Below are 17,177 nucleotides of genomic sequence, written 5' to 3'. Positions count from 1 at the left end.
AATTGTTTTTGCCATTGCCAAAATTAGTCTTACTAGGGTCTATTCTAAATATTTTAGGCCCGTTTTATTAGGGAGGACTATTTAAATTTAGTCATGCCTAACTAGTCTACGCGAGTGACTCACTCACTCACTTTATTGAACAACGCTTTTTGATCAGCGGCAACACGTCATATGACGGTGCGTTCTATTAACTATATATAGACAACATACATAGTAATAACACTTAACTAAACAAAATGATAACAAAATATAATACAGTTTGAATACTTGAAAGTAGGAAAACTCAGTACTAAATTAAATAAGCAATTAGATTGATACTATCAATCCAGTTGCTCATTTAATTTTGTTTTTAGGCATGACAAAATTAATCTTAACTAACAATAATAATTACATACAGCATACAGAGCAAATTAATTTGATCTGTTCGAATATCTAAATAAATCCGTACAAAAGGTAAGAGTATGAAAAAAATACTGTAGGGGCGATAATTAATACAGTAAGAAGATACAGTATATATTTTTATAACAATAAAAATAAAAAATAAATAAAAATATTATATAGAGGGCGGTAATTCATTTAATAATTTAGTTCGATATTTCCATAAAGCAGTTAGGTACTGTTTACAGTGATAGTCAACAATTTTTCCAATGTTTTCATTGGGAAAGTTTCGTGGCTCCAAAAATATAAACATTTGATTGGTTGAAATTGTTTATTTCGGTCCGCCCATTTGTCCAAATACGGAACATAAGGATACGTCATTCTTTTGGCATCCTGGTGCCTGATTTCAGTGTTTTACAAGTCGCTTATTCCGTCTATCTCTAAATTAACTTTCTCGTTGGTGGCGCTGTCCAGAATGAGAAAAATTATAACAAATAAGAGACTTGTGGCAAGTCTATATAGTATCCAGCTCGGGTCTTCTTCAGCGTGTGTGACAAACGAAATATAAGTTGGCTTAAAAAAAAATGATTTAATATAAAGTATGATATGATTGGTCGAATATTTAAATAAAATATAATGTATGTGGTATAGGACAAAAATACTAATGAAATAAGTGAAGTGAGTAAAGGAACCGCTCCGAAAACTATATCCTAACATGAGGTACATTAAAAACATAAAATATACAACAGGCTCAGTAAAAACAAAGAGGCAGAAGAATAAAAATTTTATATAAAAATAGGAAAAAAAAGAAAGAAGAGAAATACAGGAATATATATAGGGGCCTATATATATATAACTGTATAAGTATAATTGACAATAATACATAGGCCCTAATACATACATAACACCGATAAACAATAATAGATGATGGCTAAAATAATAAATAGACAAAAAGCGCAAAATGGCCGGGGGAAATTTAAAAAAGGTAACTTAGTCACGATTAAATAATTTATAAATGCAAACAGATCTTACACCCCCAGGAGGGAAGATCCGGCTAGTAGCACATGCAGGTAAAATGCCAACATAAGGCGGGATGGTACCCTTCATTTTCCAGTCAATGCCAGAGAATGTTAGTTTCGAGCGGATGGGATGCATGTTCGAGCTAACGGGTTTCGTGCGCAGGGCGAATTCATCCAAAAAGAATGAGTTTAAAAAAAAAATATGCCAGGCCCAAAATGCACTGTGGTTTAATGTTTCGAAAGTTTTTGATACTTTTAATAATTATTCCATGTTTTAAATTAGTCTTGGTAAATCCGATCACCAGCTTTCGCCCATCTCCCATTAGATACAAATATTAGGTCAAATTTTCATTTCATTAGTTTGTGGCGTATCTGGTCACAAAAGCAAAACGCATTTGATACATTATCAAATGTGTTTAATAGGCCCCTCTAGACGCTCGGAAATGGCACTCAGATGGTAGTGCTCCTCGATAAAATTGTTGACTTCTTACCGACGGGAGCTATGCTCCCCCTCCCTTACACAGCCCCTCCCCTCACGGGCGTCGCAAGGTTCTGGCCGGATGGGCATCCATTACACTGGATAAATATGATATGTCCTACAGTAGATGTCAGGGACACATTATGCAGGCTGTTTGACGTTGGTTTAACATTGTGACAATGACACAAAGTAGCGGGCACTACAATAAATAGTGCCTTCTCAGTGCAAAATGGCCAATGTTACCCCACTTCCGAAGTAGACACCCTCTTCCATAGAAAAACTGCAGACCAATTTTCCTGAACTGCGGAAAAATTTGCATTAAAATGATGGAAAGTCCGCCCTCCCGGGAGCGGGGTAAAATTCGACCATTTGACCGAGTGGAGAAACTACAGGAAACAAACGAACCTGAATGGCGCCTTTATTATTGATATACAGCGCCGCCGCGCGGACAGGGTAAAATTGCTCTCCGTGTACCCACAATGCATTTCGAACAGATGTTCCACTCTATATTGGGAAGCTGCTCTATCTTCTATTTTTAATGTTGCATAAGCAGAGCCTCAAAGGATATTCAGTACATGTGCAAAATCTAAAACGTCCAAACTGTCGTAAAATAATTTTGGGTGTGTTTCAGGCCAGTTTATGCTAGATTTTAATTAAAATTTAACACAAATTTTCTCCAGGAACATTTAATAATGTAATCTTGAATTAACCATTTTTTCCAAGACATTTCATGTATTGGAAACGTTGGTATTGCGTTATCAATGGCGAAAGATAATGCACTGATGCACATGCACTGGGAATTGGTGTTTTAACTTTAACTTTGTAATATACAGTAATAATTATCACGATCGATCATGCCACTTATGATATTCAAAACCTTAAAAAAAAAAAGAAACCACCATACATTTATGAACAACATATTCGATTTTGATTGTCTAAAACATTTATTTCTTGTTGAAAGTACACAGCTTAACAAAATAAATTCACTGCCTTTTTGTGATAGTTTACAGATGTTTACACACATGGATTTCAATCATATTGCAATATACAAAATATAAAATTTTCTAAACCAAGGCTATTAACTTTCTTTAAAAAATTGAAATAAATAAATCAACATAACAGTTTAAAAAGAGTATACTGTATTATAGTAAATAAATCAAATTGATTAAAAGGTTTCTTTCAGAAAAGAATCTAGAAAAAGACAACTTATTTTTGAACAAATAACTTGGATATAAAGCCTGTGGAATCTGATAATCATATTAAAAAAAAAATTATAATATTTTTAATTTATACATGATAAACATGTAAATGGAGTAGGTCTATACTATCTCATCATAATACAGTATGTCAAAAAATAAGCCTGCATTTTCTCATATTGATAAACCGACTTTGATCGATCATCATTCTTTTAACATGAATAAATAAAGTGAAAGGGTATTAAGTAATATAAAATACCTTCAGTTGTCGTTCTCAAAAGTAAAAATAGTTTAGCTTCTTGCATCTAGCTCTTCGAGACTTAGTTTACAGTTCCCACAAAAATACAGAAACATTTATAGATACAATGAGATAAATTCTGAAGGCAGAATAATCTCCGGATGAGAAATTCTCCTTGGATCCCCAATACTGATGGAATTAACTAGTGAACAAAATTCTCAACATTGCAGAGTAACTTTACTGGTAAGGGGAATTTCCCTTGAATCCTGAACACCATCAAAATTTACTGGTGTCGAGGGAAATTCCTACAGGCTTCCATACACTGACAAATTTTACTAGGGATGGGGAATTATGATTGATGAACATTTGATGTTATCACTGATGAGCTGCTTCACTGGGGAAGGGGAATGCCCCTGGGGTCCCCAACACCAGCATCTGTCAGGTTCTTGATCAGCTGTGCCAGCCACCTTTTTGTAGAATTGTCATCTTTAAGTACCACAGCAAAAGTACTATCCTTTAGCTGGTCCGGTAGGCACTGCCGAAGGGCCTCGCGTGCTCTGAAATATTACAAAGGACAATTGTTAATCAAGTAACAATTATACAGTATTCTTAATATTAAATAATATAATGAGCTCTCTTGTGGATGTTTATATTTCAAAAGAGGATTAAATGTGGGTTCATAATAAAACATTATCTGAATACTCTTTAACACAATTTCTCTGGAAAGAAAAATATAGGTTCTTTTGTAAATATAGTATTGTCCTTGTAATGTAAGAGATATTGAACATGTTGAAATAGTAAATATGAACTAAAGAGCTAGGCACACACTGTGTTGATGATCGACATGATTCCATACAGAACACAACACGACAAGGCACACGCATCCACTCATACTGCCACTGACAATCAGCAGACAGGGTTGTGTTGTCGAGTGTTTGCAAAGACGGATTCATGGGCCGAATGGTTGTATGATGTAATGTGTGTCTGGCCTAACATTTAATAATTGAATTGCTTACTGTACTATGTATAATTAAACTGAAAATTACAACCAGAAAGAAATATTTTGGCTAATTAAAATATGTTAACAACAACACTGTAATAATACCATAAAACCTTGATTAGAAGCCTTGGGCTGCTTCTTTGTATTGAGAACTTTGGATGGGCTTCTTTTCGAGATGGACTTCTTTTCAAGGCTACTTTTGCAAAGATAAAGAAGGGGTTGGGGGGCTTCTTTTTGAATGCTTTAAATTTTGGGAATTACTACTATAAAACAATGTGTATCATGGAGTATATTAACTGGCATTATATCACCTATTTGTATGAACCAAGTGTGTTTTTTAATTGTTTATTTTGTTTCTTTGAAATTCATGTAGTGTTATGTACTATACTATCATGAGATAGCCTCTTTTCGAGGCTAAGTTTGCAAACTAAAGAAGGGGTTTCAAATTAGAGGCGGCTTCTTCTCGATATGAACCCCATTGGGCTTCTATTCAAAGTTTTATGGTATGCAATTATTATTATTATTAATAGCACCCTCTCTGTTTTGAGTGCCAAGGCCAACAAAGTTTGTAAGGTTTGCCATGAAAGAGTTTATAAAAGAATGTTATGATCTGCATTCATCTCTTCTTGGTCTCTTTAATATAATCATGGAGATATTATTGAAAAGGCGATCACTCGGAAAAGGCTCCACGCACACAGCGCTATGCAAATGGGCCAGGATCAAAGCTGCCGCAGCGTGTAAAGAACGTCTAATGTGTTCCCCGCCACCAGGAAAGAAATAGAACATGGCGGAATAGAGAGCACGGTGTTTTCTCAATACACACTACTTACAGTCAATCACTATGGATGCGCGGTTGTTTCCACCTTAAAGCTAATACATTTACCCCCTACTATTCTCGAATGATGTACTGGGTTCTTTAAAGTGCACACAAGCCAAATGCGTACACTGGGCCTACGGTTTAAAGTCCTCATCCGAGAAGACTTGTTCCACCACCAGAACCACTGGCGAGTGAGCTGTTTGAACCAGTGCCGATATTAGAGCTGAAGTTTACGGTGCCCCTGACTTAACCGCTCGGCCAATCAACTCACTAATAAACTGACTGACAGCTAATTAAAAGATTTGTCTATGTCTCTATGATCTTTTAAATTCAGCTATTTATTACTTTGATAAATGTTTGTTTGGGGCTTTTCATATGGTCAACTAAATAGTTTTAGTGTCTTGATGGCTGCAATAACACGAAAAAGACTAAGCATTGTACTGTATAAATACCTGGGGTTATCAGAGAGTCTAAGGTAGCATCTCACAACATGTTTTAAGAGTCTTGCTGACGGTTCCTTAGCAAGAGCTAGTACCATTTTGCCCTAAAATGAATTTAAAGAAACCTTTAAAATATATAAATAAGTGACACATATTTTTAAAAAAAATGTCAATGCAAGATAGAACAATCTCTGTGTATGTCTATTATATTAAGTGTCAATAGAATAGCAGGACTTTGAAGTCAAGTCAATTTATACACCAAGCTACAATACCACTAATGACAATAGTGCTTAAGATTTATAATTCAAAGATCAAAGGCACTTGTGTGTTACTACCTCTGGTCACTGGATAACATACAGTGGCAAACCAGCACAAAGTGCAATCCGGAACTATACCTAGTGCACGTGTACTCAGCACACGAAACTAGTAAATTCAATGCCACAACATCCTACCAGGTACCCATTTATGCTCCTGATAGATAGAGACAAACATTGATAAAGTGTCTTGCCCAAGGACATGAGTGACTTGCACTGCAAGATTTTTGAACCACTGAACGCAGATAGAGAGAGACAAACATTGATAGAGTGTCTTGCCCAAGGACATGAGCGACTTGCACTGCAAGATTTTTGAACCACTGAACGCAAGGTTGAAAGGCCAAACAACAATCACTGCGCCAACCACTTCCACGGCACGGTAAAATAAAATTATTATTAATAATAAGACAAATTAAATAGACTTACCAGAATCATAGCAACATGTGAGAAACGTTCGTAAGTTTGACAAATGTAAGATAAACCCGTCTCATCCAGAAGAATCTTCTGTAGAATAAATGTTGCAACCTAAAATATATTTGTACAAGAGCAATACAGTGAATCTTCCAACAGAACAACAAAATACTGTAGTCAAATTTTGATGCATAATTATTGTAAACAGTAAACATACAATATAATATGACTAGTACAGTATTTTAATAATGTTATTGGTGTGCATGTATCTTAGCCATTTCAAATATTTGTGATTGTACGCGGAAGTGTTAGAGATCGCATCAATTTTGGGAAGACTACCAGGGCTCGCAGGATAGTTTGTTCACTCAGTGGCGGATCTAGGAATTCAAAATAGAAAGGGGGGGGGGGGCAGGGAGGGACTTTCACAGATAAAAAATTTATGATTATAGCAATTCTAGATGACTGAAAATGGCACTCTCAGACTTACAATTTGAATGTATGTATGAATGTGTGTGTTTGTATGTTTTTTTTTCTCCAGTTTTAAAATAATAATAATCTGAAACATTTACAGGACTCGAGCTGACCACCCCTACCCTTGAATCTGGTACGGACACATTTCCATCACACATTGTCGAGTTTCACTGACACAAATATCGCTTTACAATGCTTCCTATGCTGTTGTTTAATAAATGAATATTCTACGTACTGTTTTTGATAGCTCACTTCCACTCTCCATGATTCTTAAACAAAGTGGAATAATTTCGGTTGTAAGTAGAAATGTTATCACCTCCTGTTCATCAGTCTGAAATAAAAATAAAGAAATCAAAGAAAAAAAAAATCAATATAATCAATACCAATATCCTTTTTATGATTCATTTTTAGCCAATCACTTGAGTGATTGCTTGTGAAGTTTGTGTTGGACAATTGAGAATAAAACATATCCTGACATTAATGCTCAGCTAAGAGGCACTTGGACTTACCTTTACCAATGCTCCTATGACCCCTAAGCTTGTCAAACGAAGGTATTCAAAAGGTCTTGTTTTGCTAACCGTGTGTAAAAATGGATAGAGAAATAATGGAATATGAGCTGAAAGAAAAGGCAAAAAAATGAAATAACCATTCCCTCAAGTATGTACACTTTATAAATATGTAAAAGTTTCAGTATTATTTACTTGTTGAAAAAGATCTTTTATTACATGTTTATAGGCAGTAAAGGATATGAAAATAATATGCAGTGCTTAAAAACATGGTAAATGTATGCATTTATGAAACTCCATATATTACCTTGTAAAAATGCTGACCTTGTCTCAGGATGGGATGCAACACATTGCAACAGAGCTAAAGCATTACAAACTCTGTTGGATTGGTGAGCCTAGGGTTGTACAAAGTAAAGAATATTTAGAAAACTACCAAGAATATATCTTGTAAAAAAAAATTGACAGATATTCATTGTCTCTGAACACCTCAATGATATGATTAACACCACAATCAATCAAACAATCAATCAATCAATCAATCGATCGATCAACACACCACAAACTTACAATTAAAATCACCATCACCTACCATTATTTACATCATCATCTAAACCACTAAATCATTATTTATCTAAATCTAAATTATTATTATCATCACCTTAATATCATACCATTATCACCTACCAACACCATTTTAAGCCCTGCCCACTCTCAAATTTTATTTGACAAAAACATGTGACATTCCTAAATATGGTCATGATGACATCACATCATGACCATATATAGGCACATCATGACTATATATGGACATACAATAGTTTATTGTCAAAGAAAATTTGATAGTGTAAACAAATCTTTATATTATGGTATACTTACTGACTAATAGCAAAGAACTTAAATAGCAGAAGAATGAGCTGTTCCGCGTATTTGCATGAAAATCGATGGAACATCTGCCCTCCTGCGGATGCAGTAAAATTTGAACATTTTACTAAGTGGAGAAACTACAGGACACAAACGAACCAGGGCGGCACCTTTATTATTACTATATAGCGCCGCCGCCGCCCGGATGCAGTAAAATTTTTCTCCGTGTACCCAAAATGCATTTCGACCGGATGTTCCACTATTATGGGAAGCTGCTCTATCTTCTGCTATTTATTATCTTTGCTAATAGGCATTGATCTAAAGGTTCAATTGTGTCTGCTATTGTTGTTTTGTTATGTACACCATTCACTTTCCTTCACCAAATAGCACAGGGTATTTGACACATTGGAGAAGGAATACAGAGAACATCATCAGCTTTACTTTATCATTATCATCGCACTATCATAACCATTACTATTATTATCACCTAAATATACCATCATATCATCAACAAAATGATCCCTACCTATCATTATTCTCAATACCAACCACCATAATGCACATCTCATTTTTACTTACTGTTAAGCTTGGAGGATTTATGAATGGATAAATATTGACAATTTCCTGCAGTAGAGCTGCAACTGTTCCAAATGAGTGCCACAACATAGGAGCTAAATCAGGAACAACTTCACGCTTTTTACTGCAAAAAAAATTAAAGAAATTAATCAACAAAATACTATTTTCACAGAGTCAATAAAATCTAATATTAGTTATAAACTATTTTGAAATCTAATTCAAAATAGGGCTCACTTTCTTGAAACACAGGTTAGGTGAGACCTAATAATAATATTATCTAGGCCTACACTTTGTATTTAGTGAATTATATTATATTTGAAAGATCCTACTAGGGGAAGGCAGGGAAATCATTTAGGAAAATGGTTCTGTTATTACATCTAGGCCAAGGTGAAGAAGAAAATTAAATATTATTGTCAAATAAGGAAATAAGAGTGTGTGTGGTAAAAAATTCATAGAGAATGTCCCAGTGACTTCCCGAAGCAATTTTAGCTGTCAATATTACCGGTTAGGTAATATTACTGATTAGGTCTACGTAGTCTAGGCTGGACTTTTTTCCAATAAATAACCATCATTCTACTCTATGCCATGGGCTATGACTGTATGTGCTTTTTTTTTTTAATTCATTAAACACTACTCAAAAGAGGTAACGCCTCATACTGCGTGCATAGCTGAATTTTTATAGACAAATTTGCCAGTAAAAATGTTTCAATTGGGAAAACACTGATGCCCTTAATAAGCCCTAACCAGAATATCAAAGTATTTCACAAAAACATGCCTAAATATGGTTACGATGACATTACATTATGACCTTATCATGACTATATATGCACATACAACACCTTTTTGTCAAAAGAAAATGTTATAATCTGGAGAGGGCTTTGGGCCCTAGCTCAAGATCCTATTGTGAATGTGATGATGCGATGTAATGTTTGTGGCAAATAGACAGTTTGTTATTAAGAAAGACCACAGAGAAATAAAGTAAATATCAGTCCAAGAAAATAATGTTTAATAACCATAGAAAAACAGACAAGATGTAAGAGATGACTTGGGATAAAGGATTGTTGTGTGCATAAGCTCCCCCAACCCCCGAATACAAAATTGTGCCAATTTTTTGGGGTGGGCTTATACCTGGGGAATAATCCCCTTTATCAAAAGGCAATTACAGTATGCCTCGTTCATAGTCAATAATTCATTTTTTTTTTCTGAGAATATTTGAAGTCACACAGAAAGACTGATACATAAAATTTGGCATAAAGGACTGTAGGGGGTGGACTGACACCCGAGGTAGGATTATAGCATGAGGAACTACAGGTATTTTAAATATTGCTGTTCCCTAACCAAAATGATACCCACCTTAATTCTAGTAGTGCATTTTCTCTTGTATCAGGGCTCGTTAGTTCCACTATCCATTGGTATATTTTCTCCCTATCGACTGGAGCTAACGTAGGTGGAGTGGTTGTACTTGGAATAGTTGTTGTACCAAGCCTCTGTAAAATATGGATAGTAAATCAATTTAAAAACAAACAAAAAATAAACCCATTTCAATAAATGAAGAAAAAAATCACAAGACATTTCTGTAATTTATAACAAATGTGTACATACAGTGTATCTCATGCCATTTTTAATAAAATAGAGTATGGTAGGCTGCTGCTGAAAGTATGTGTTGGGCTTACACAGAAACACCTACTGTACCAAGGTGGTGCTGGGGCTTACGCATATGCTTAAATATTATTAGTGACAGTCTACAACTGAAATAAAAATCATTAAGAGAGATCATGTACCGTAACATTTCACTTCCAAAATTTAAACCAATTTATGTAGTTGTAAGCAATAAAGAAACCTAAAAAAGATTTCATTATTAAATATTAGTAACATAGAGTAAAAGTAAAATTTGCATATAAATCGGCCCTCCTTTTCTGTGCAGATTGTATTTTGTGGAAAAACTCATCAGCACTTATTTTTTATATGCGGGGAGAGACTTATATAGGCCTAAAGTTTCCTGAGAGGGGAAATGCCATATTTTAGTTTACCAGTCTAGCCATGGAGCAATGTAATGGGAAGAGTAGCTATTGTTACACCAGTCTGATGGATGTTATTGTATTTGTACCAGGCTGGAAAGTAAGGCCTGCCTACGGAATATCTCTTTTGCACAAATTTGGCCTAGAAACAAGTCTGCACATTTTCGGAAATAAGGGTCGATTTCCGGGAAGATTTTGCTGAAAATTATGCTTTTACCTAATCCTGATAATTATAAACAATGTATGCAGTAATTATGATTCTGCGCACCTATTTCCCCCCCCCCCCCCCAGCAATTAAAAAAAAATTTACAATATGTTTTTTGTATGTATGAATGGATTAAATTAGGAAATTTAGAATTGGATGTAAAAAAAAAAGTCTGATTGTAAAAATAGCCACTGCTAATACAGTTTAATCATGCTCACGAAGTATGCTACACACTCTAGGCCTGGTCTACTCAGTCAGTAGTCTTGTTACTTTTGCTGATGAGTTGCTGGTATTGTTTCAAAGTCTTTTCAAACTGTGCGCACAGTATGCAAACTACGTACGGTTATCGTGAAATGTGACATTTACATTTACAGAGGTTATATTCAGTCTGGCATTATGGCTTGCACACTTTCCAAATTGTGTAAGAAATCTTTGCAGTTTTCACATTGTCCAATATTTCCTTGCATAGTTTGCAAACTGTGCAAGAAAGCGCTTGCACAATTTGCAAACTCTGCAAAGTGTTTAAAACAAACTGTGCATGACTGACAGTCTCTTATTATAGGTCTATGGTCTCACTCACTTTCTGAAAGATAATCATTAATCTAAGTTCAAAATTATTATTAGCTAGGCCTAGTAGGTAGGTATGTTACAAATTGTGACATCACACTTCCTAGTTTTGGTCAAGTATTCAAATAGTGGGTTTGCACAGCTGGGTAAGGGAGTTGGGCTTCCAAAAATCTTTAAAAATGCATTTTTTTTAATTGGATATTGCTGATGTCATACATCAATATGCAGATTAAAGGTCAATGAAAGGTTAAAAAATTTGTTTTGCTTTCATCCAATTACATGATTGTAATTCTGACAAAGTATGAAGAAATTTTATCATCAGAAAAGTGGTTTCTTTAGAAAAAGTTGCATATCCACTAGTGGGAGAGAAAAAGGCGGTGTGGACGTAAAGCGTGGTTGGGGATGAGGTATTTTGATTTGCATGTGGCAATTGTAAATAATGTAATGTACTAATAGTGTACTGTATCTTAAATACAGAGGGGTTAAGATAAATAGGGGGAGGCAGGATTTGAGGTCAGGGAGGGAGGGGATGAGAATAAGCTGAAGTGTAGTTTAGTGAGGTATTTATAGTAATTAAGTATAATAATAACAACTCATTCCTGTAGGCCTATGTAAATATTTTTTTAATTACTTTTCATTTGTACAGTACTTAATATATGCACCAGGGGCAGGGAAGGGGAAGTGATGTGTTGGGTGGTATGGGAGTGGTTCTAGTAGTAGGCCTAGTTAAGGGTTGTATTAAGTGCTAATGCTACACAAAACCTGTGAAGAAAATATTTTCAAAATGCGGCGTCAGATTTCTGGCCTTAATATTTTACGCGGGGAATATTTTACAGCCTGACACATCCTCATTTCATTTATTGCAAAATAAATAAAATTGCTTACCTCTCAATGAAAGACAAGCACTGGCGGCCTATAACTCTGAGCATGGACCGAGGGGACGAATGTCTTATAGAGAATCTCTGACACGGCGAAATTTTTGAGACAGGAAAATGATTCATTTATAGGCCCTAAACCCTCAATTTTTAACTCAGTTTTACGAGAATTTTATCTCCATCACTTAGAAGTAAATGATTTTCTAATTACTTTAACAACCTTACATCCCAATTTAACTACCCTTTCTTAGTCTGTGTAGATTGGCTTCCCCACACGCACAAATACGACGAACGAAATAGACAAGGCCTTTTTTGAAGTTGGCCTAATGGCTGCCAGCCATTAGGCCAACTTCAAACCTGCTGTTCATATGCATACTCAAAAGTAATTACTAGTCTTGAAGTCAACTATTAAAACTAATCAACTAATGGTTGTGCGCCCTAAGTCTTTAAAAATGTCTGGTATTTATAGACGGCTGATGGCTAACAGGTATGATATCGTGCGAAAATATGTACCTGCTGTAGGTCTAATGTGTACACATACGACAGATCTGGCTAAAATTTAACAATTAAGAATTTATTTTCAATCTTTACTACAGAAAATAGCAAATTTTATATTGTGTAGTCCTACATTTTTTTCTTTTAAACCGTCAGTAAATCGCGGGAGTGTTGGCGACTCAAAGTTGATGCACGCAGTGCGGCGTGTAACCCTGGCTTAGCCGGTTTCTGTTTGATATCTCTTTGTGCGCCAACAATTTGTTAATAAAATATGCTGCGTATTGTCAAGAGTCGGACTTTTTATAAGTACTGTAAAAGCATTATGCATTATATGGTGAAGTAGCCTATTCTAAAAGTGCTTGTCCACAGGCAAAATCATGGTCACGTAGTTAAAAATCACCATATTTTGCGAATTAGCGCCCTCTACTGATCATCAAGCCCCCCCACTTCACCTTCGCGCCCCCATCAGCCCCCCCATTTCAATACTTCTAGATATGCCACTTGATTCAACCACTCACAAAGTACCTTTTTCAACAAGTAAGCCTGCAAATAAGTACAGTGAATCTGTGCTCGCTAGCACGATGAGCGGCTGCCATTTTGCATTCAGTATTAAGAAATTGCCACAATGTCTGAGTTTACAGTGCAAAGTTTTTCGATTAAACGTTTATGGAAACTTACTTATTTGCGTACGTATGTCATTTCAGTTATGCGTTATATTGTATGGTGTGTTGTTTGATTATGATGTGTGTTCACATGAAATTCACATGTACAGTACAAGAATTAGTCAGATTTCATGCAAAATTTCCAAAATATAGAATTTCACTTTCAAGAATGAGGATTTGAAAATAAATTAGATGGTTACATTGCATACTCTTTGTTTCTTGCTTTATTCAAAATGTTTTGGTTTTGGGAGCTGATTTCAACATTACAAAGCATAGCCTACATGAAGTCATAGTATAGTAACTCGATGCCTATCAAATAATTAAGTAATAAAAATTCGCCATAATTCATTATTTAAATATTTGTGGTTTCCGGGGGACGTCGCCCGGTCCCCCTGGCCCCCAGCCAATTGAGACTCGATTCGCTCCACTAGAAAAAACATACGTCTTACATATTGATGTCTTATAAATTTCCTTTCAAGAATTTAGCAAAGTGAGGCTAGTACAGTATATCTGTCTCTTATACACATCTAGATGTGTATAAGAGACAGCCAACAAGGAGGCTGAGTTCCCCAACGACAGCAAAGTGGGCTTAGACGAGAGTCGCTTAAAATGTTCCAGAAGTGGTACAGGGGAAAGCGAAGCCGACGAAAATTTTGACAATTTAGGGGTTTCAAAGGCTCATTTAATCGATTTTAGTGTCTACTAATATTAAATAGCATATAACTTTTTCCCCCGACGAATTGTGGTTTTTCTCCCCAACGGCGCAGTGGGGGGGGGGACCCCTGGCTCCTGCAGCCGCCACCCCTGAATGCTAGACTTCGGTTTCGATTAACCTTGATTACAACATGAAAGTTCAAAAAGATGGTACCATGTAATGATGCCACATTTTGTTGACAGATGTTTCATGGGAAAACTATAAGACTGGCCTTTTGTTTCAAAATTTAAAAATTGACTTGGACACCATGGCAATTTCTTACTTGCAAAGCAGGAAAATAGTATGTAGGCCTACTGTCCTACAGCTTGTCGTGCTAGCAAGCGCAGAAACGCTGTATCAACCTCTCTCTATTCCTATATAAATTTATAAAGGTATCTTTTTTTGTTGAAAAAATGTACTTTGTGATGAGATGAGTGGTTGAATCATGTATGTAAAATTTAAAAATGTTTTTAATATTTTATAATTATATGTGTTGTGACTGTGAGAACATTGAGGTAAAAAAAAATAAGAATTAAAAGTTAGGTGCGAAAGTTCATTAGCGCCGGACTTGCCTGCCTAGAGTACTGGTAGGCCTAGCCTAGAGTAGCGGGGTTGTCCAGGTCCGAGCGAGGGAACCCAGTCTCTACGCTAGGCCTAGAGGCCTAGCTAGCTAGACTCGAGGTTAGTTAGGCCCACCTACTACTAGGTAACTAACAGTAACACGAAATCATGTTTATTTCTGGTTAAATAGTTACCAAAATCAGATTTGTATTAACTATCAGAAATATATGACATACATATTACCTGTTGCACGCTTAACGAGTGCATTGTTTCATGTAAAATTAGCTGACTTGTACTTCTAGGCCTATGTTTATTCGAGGTCAAACTAAACCGAAAAAATACGAAAGATTTTACCAACCCGTTCGTTCTCTGGTTGGTTGGTTCGAAAGGTCATAAAGCATAGGCCTAGCCTACACAATAATTATACTATAATTTTAATTCTATATTATATATTTATCATTATAATAATAACTTAATTGGTATAAAAAATATTTGACTTTTAATTAATTAAAGTAAATGTTGATCAATATTTTAAAATTTATTCTCAAATAAGACTTAAAAAGAAGGTCAATACAATATGCTTAAATTCTGTTTATAAACATTTCGTCATTGAGGAATTTCCAGTAGAGGTATTCTTTTTGTTATCATCATCAATGTAGAAGACAGTAAGTTTTGTTTTACTGTAGTATTTATGAGGAAATAGGGAGAAAGACGTAATGTGTGAGGATGGGTTGTGTAATAACAGGAAATCTCTCCGAATATCCATGACCTTGAATTACTTTTGTTCATACAATGAACATTAGGTTCAACAACAATGGTTGAAGATGGTGGGCGCTAGGCTATGAATGATGAGACTGGTATTGGTTAGGTAAAGGCTTTTGATCGAGTCTTCCTACCTACCACCCAACCCTAGGCCTAGTAGTACCACCATCAGATATATATTTATATTTATTCAGTATATGATTATTAATTAATATAGTAATAAATATTATTATATTTATATTTACTTACATTTAAAATTTTGGATAAAAAGATATTAGGATACTTTCTTTATTTATTTTATACAAATTCCGAAAACAAAGAGAAAGGAGCGGAGAAAAGAAGACCCATCTAGTATGAGCTGATTGAGATAGGTTCTTCTAACAGAACAAATAAATCTTGAGTAAAAATATTAAAATATATTATTAACATACAAAAAACACTAATGCACTCCCACACTGTAATGTATTTTTGTTTACACGGAGAATATCTTGAAACCAACTCAAATTTGTGTGAAAAATCACTAGGAAAATAGGTGAGCGGAATCGTATTTACTGCTAGACATTGTTTGTTGAAAGGTAGACGAATGCCTAATTTTTGGCAACAATTGCGTGGAAATCGGCCCTTATTTTCCGAAATGCGCGGACGAATTCAATGCCTAACTTTTTTTTGACAGGAAATATATTTCCCGCACAAGCATTGCTTTACAGTCTGGATGCAATCAAGTGAAATAAAAAAGTAAAAACCAAGTTATACTTTTCCAGGTGGCTCACAATGCTCAAAGAGTGGATTAGGCCTAGATTGTACAGTAAGCTCCTTCTCCCCAAAGGGTGTCCTCATGCCTGAGCCACCCAGTACACCGGTGCCAGCTGCTTTCGTCTGTCCACAACGTTTTTGTGGGGAGATTGTTAATAGTACAGTATATAGATTTATATAGCGCAAAATAAACAAAGTCTGTTATCGTTCAACAATAGAGTACCACAGTTGTGTCATCACAACGCCAGTTAGCGCCCTCTGTTGCCAATCAGACGTTGGTTACCGTTCATACACCTGAATGACTTCATAGGCTTTCTGGAATAGGCATTTTGAAATCTAATATTTTACCATCAAAATGTACTAAAAAATGCAAAAGCTCGCATTATATTAGTTTTCGAAAACACATTTAGTCATCAATTAAAATTTACAATAAGAAAAACTAAGATACAACATCTTAATAATTACGTTAGAAATTTGGATCAATGGTTTGTTAGTGGAGAAAATGGCATCCCGTTGAACGCATTTTGCAACGATAGCAACGGAGTAGTATCACATGGTATCGTAATGTAACACTGTAATTCTCTTTGGTAATAAGTCGGAGAGTGCCATTTCTGGCCATCTAGAGCTGCCATAATCACAAATTTTCTTAGCTCAACGGCCCAGAATAAAAACTCCTTGTAGTGTCCAAAATGTGCTTTTAGACTACAATATTAGGGATTGGTAGTCAAAATAAAGTTATTTAGATAGGCAAATTATTTTTTTTTTCATTTTTGATCGACGACCTAGTTGTGCGTTGGACGACAAGAGGTCCAGGAGGCCTGTCGGTGGGGGGGGGGAAGATGCAACCCCCCACCCACCCCGCCATCTGTCAAAGCACCCC

At 35.5% G+C, this 17,177-nt stretch overlaps 2 protein-coding genes across 2 annotated transcripts in view; one reads left to right on the top strand and one right to left on the bottom strand.

The window, feature by feature from the left end:
* Positions 1 to 2,795: 2,795 nt before the first annotated feature.
* Positions 2,796 to 15,152, bottom strand: LOC117117265 (CCR4-NOT transcription complex subunit 9-like). Its single transcript, XM_033261519.1, has 9 exons — positions 15,026 to 15,152; positions 10,059 to 10,192; positions 8,709 to 8,829; positions 7,576 to 7,663; positions 7,272 to 7,378; positions 6,998 to 7,093; positions 6,307 to 6,405; positions 5,579 to 5,670; positions 2,796 to 3,866 (listed from the first exon to the last, which is right to left on the bottom strand). The coding sequence occupies exons 1-9, from the start codon at positions 15,047 to 15,049 to the stop codon at positions 3,701 to 3,703; spliced, it is 927 nt and encodes a 308-aa protein (XP_033117410.1). The 5' UTR covers positions 15,050 to 15,152; the 3' UTR covers positions 2,796 to 3,700.
* Positions 15,153 to 15,341: 189 nt separating this feature from the next.
* LOC117117272 (autophagy-related protein 9A-like) overlaps positions 15,342 to 17,177 on the top strand; it is a 19,184-nt gene continuing 17,348 nt past the window's right edge. The window contains exon 1 of the mRNA XM_033261527.1: positions 15,342 to 15,447. The gene's annotated coding sequence lies outside the window, so the exon portion shown is untranslated. The remainder of the gene's footprint in view (positions 15,448 to 17,177) is intronic.

The sequence above is a fragment of the Anneissia japonica genome, unplaced genomic scaffold (assembly GCF_011630105.1).
Source record: "Anneissia japonica isolate Jap-2015-1 unplaced genomic scaffold, ASM1163010v1 scaffold288014_len389662_cov180, whole genome shotgun sequence".
Lineage (NCBI taxonomy): Eukaryota > Metazoa > Echinodermata > Crinoidea > Comatulida > Comatulidae > Anneissia > Anneissia japonica.
Note: the sequence above shows the minus strand (reverse complement) of the source record. Positions and strands in the feature narration are given on the sequence as shown.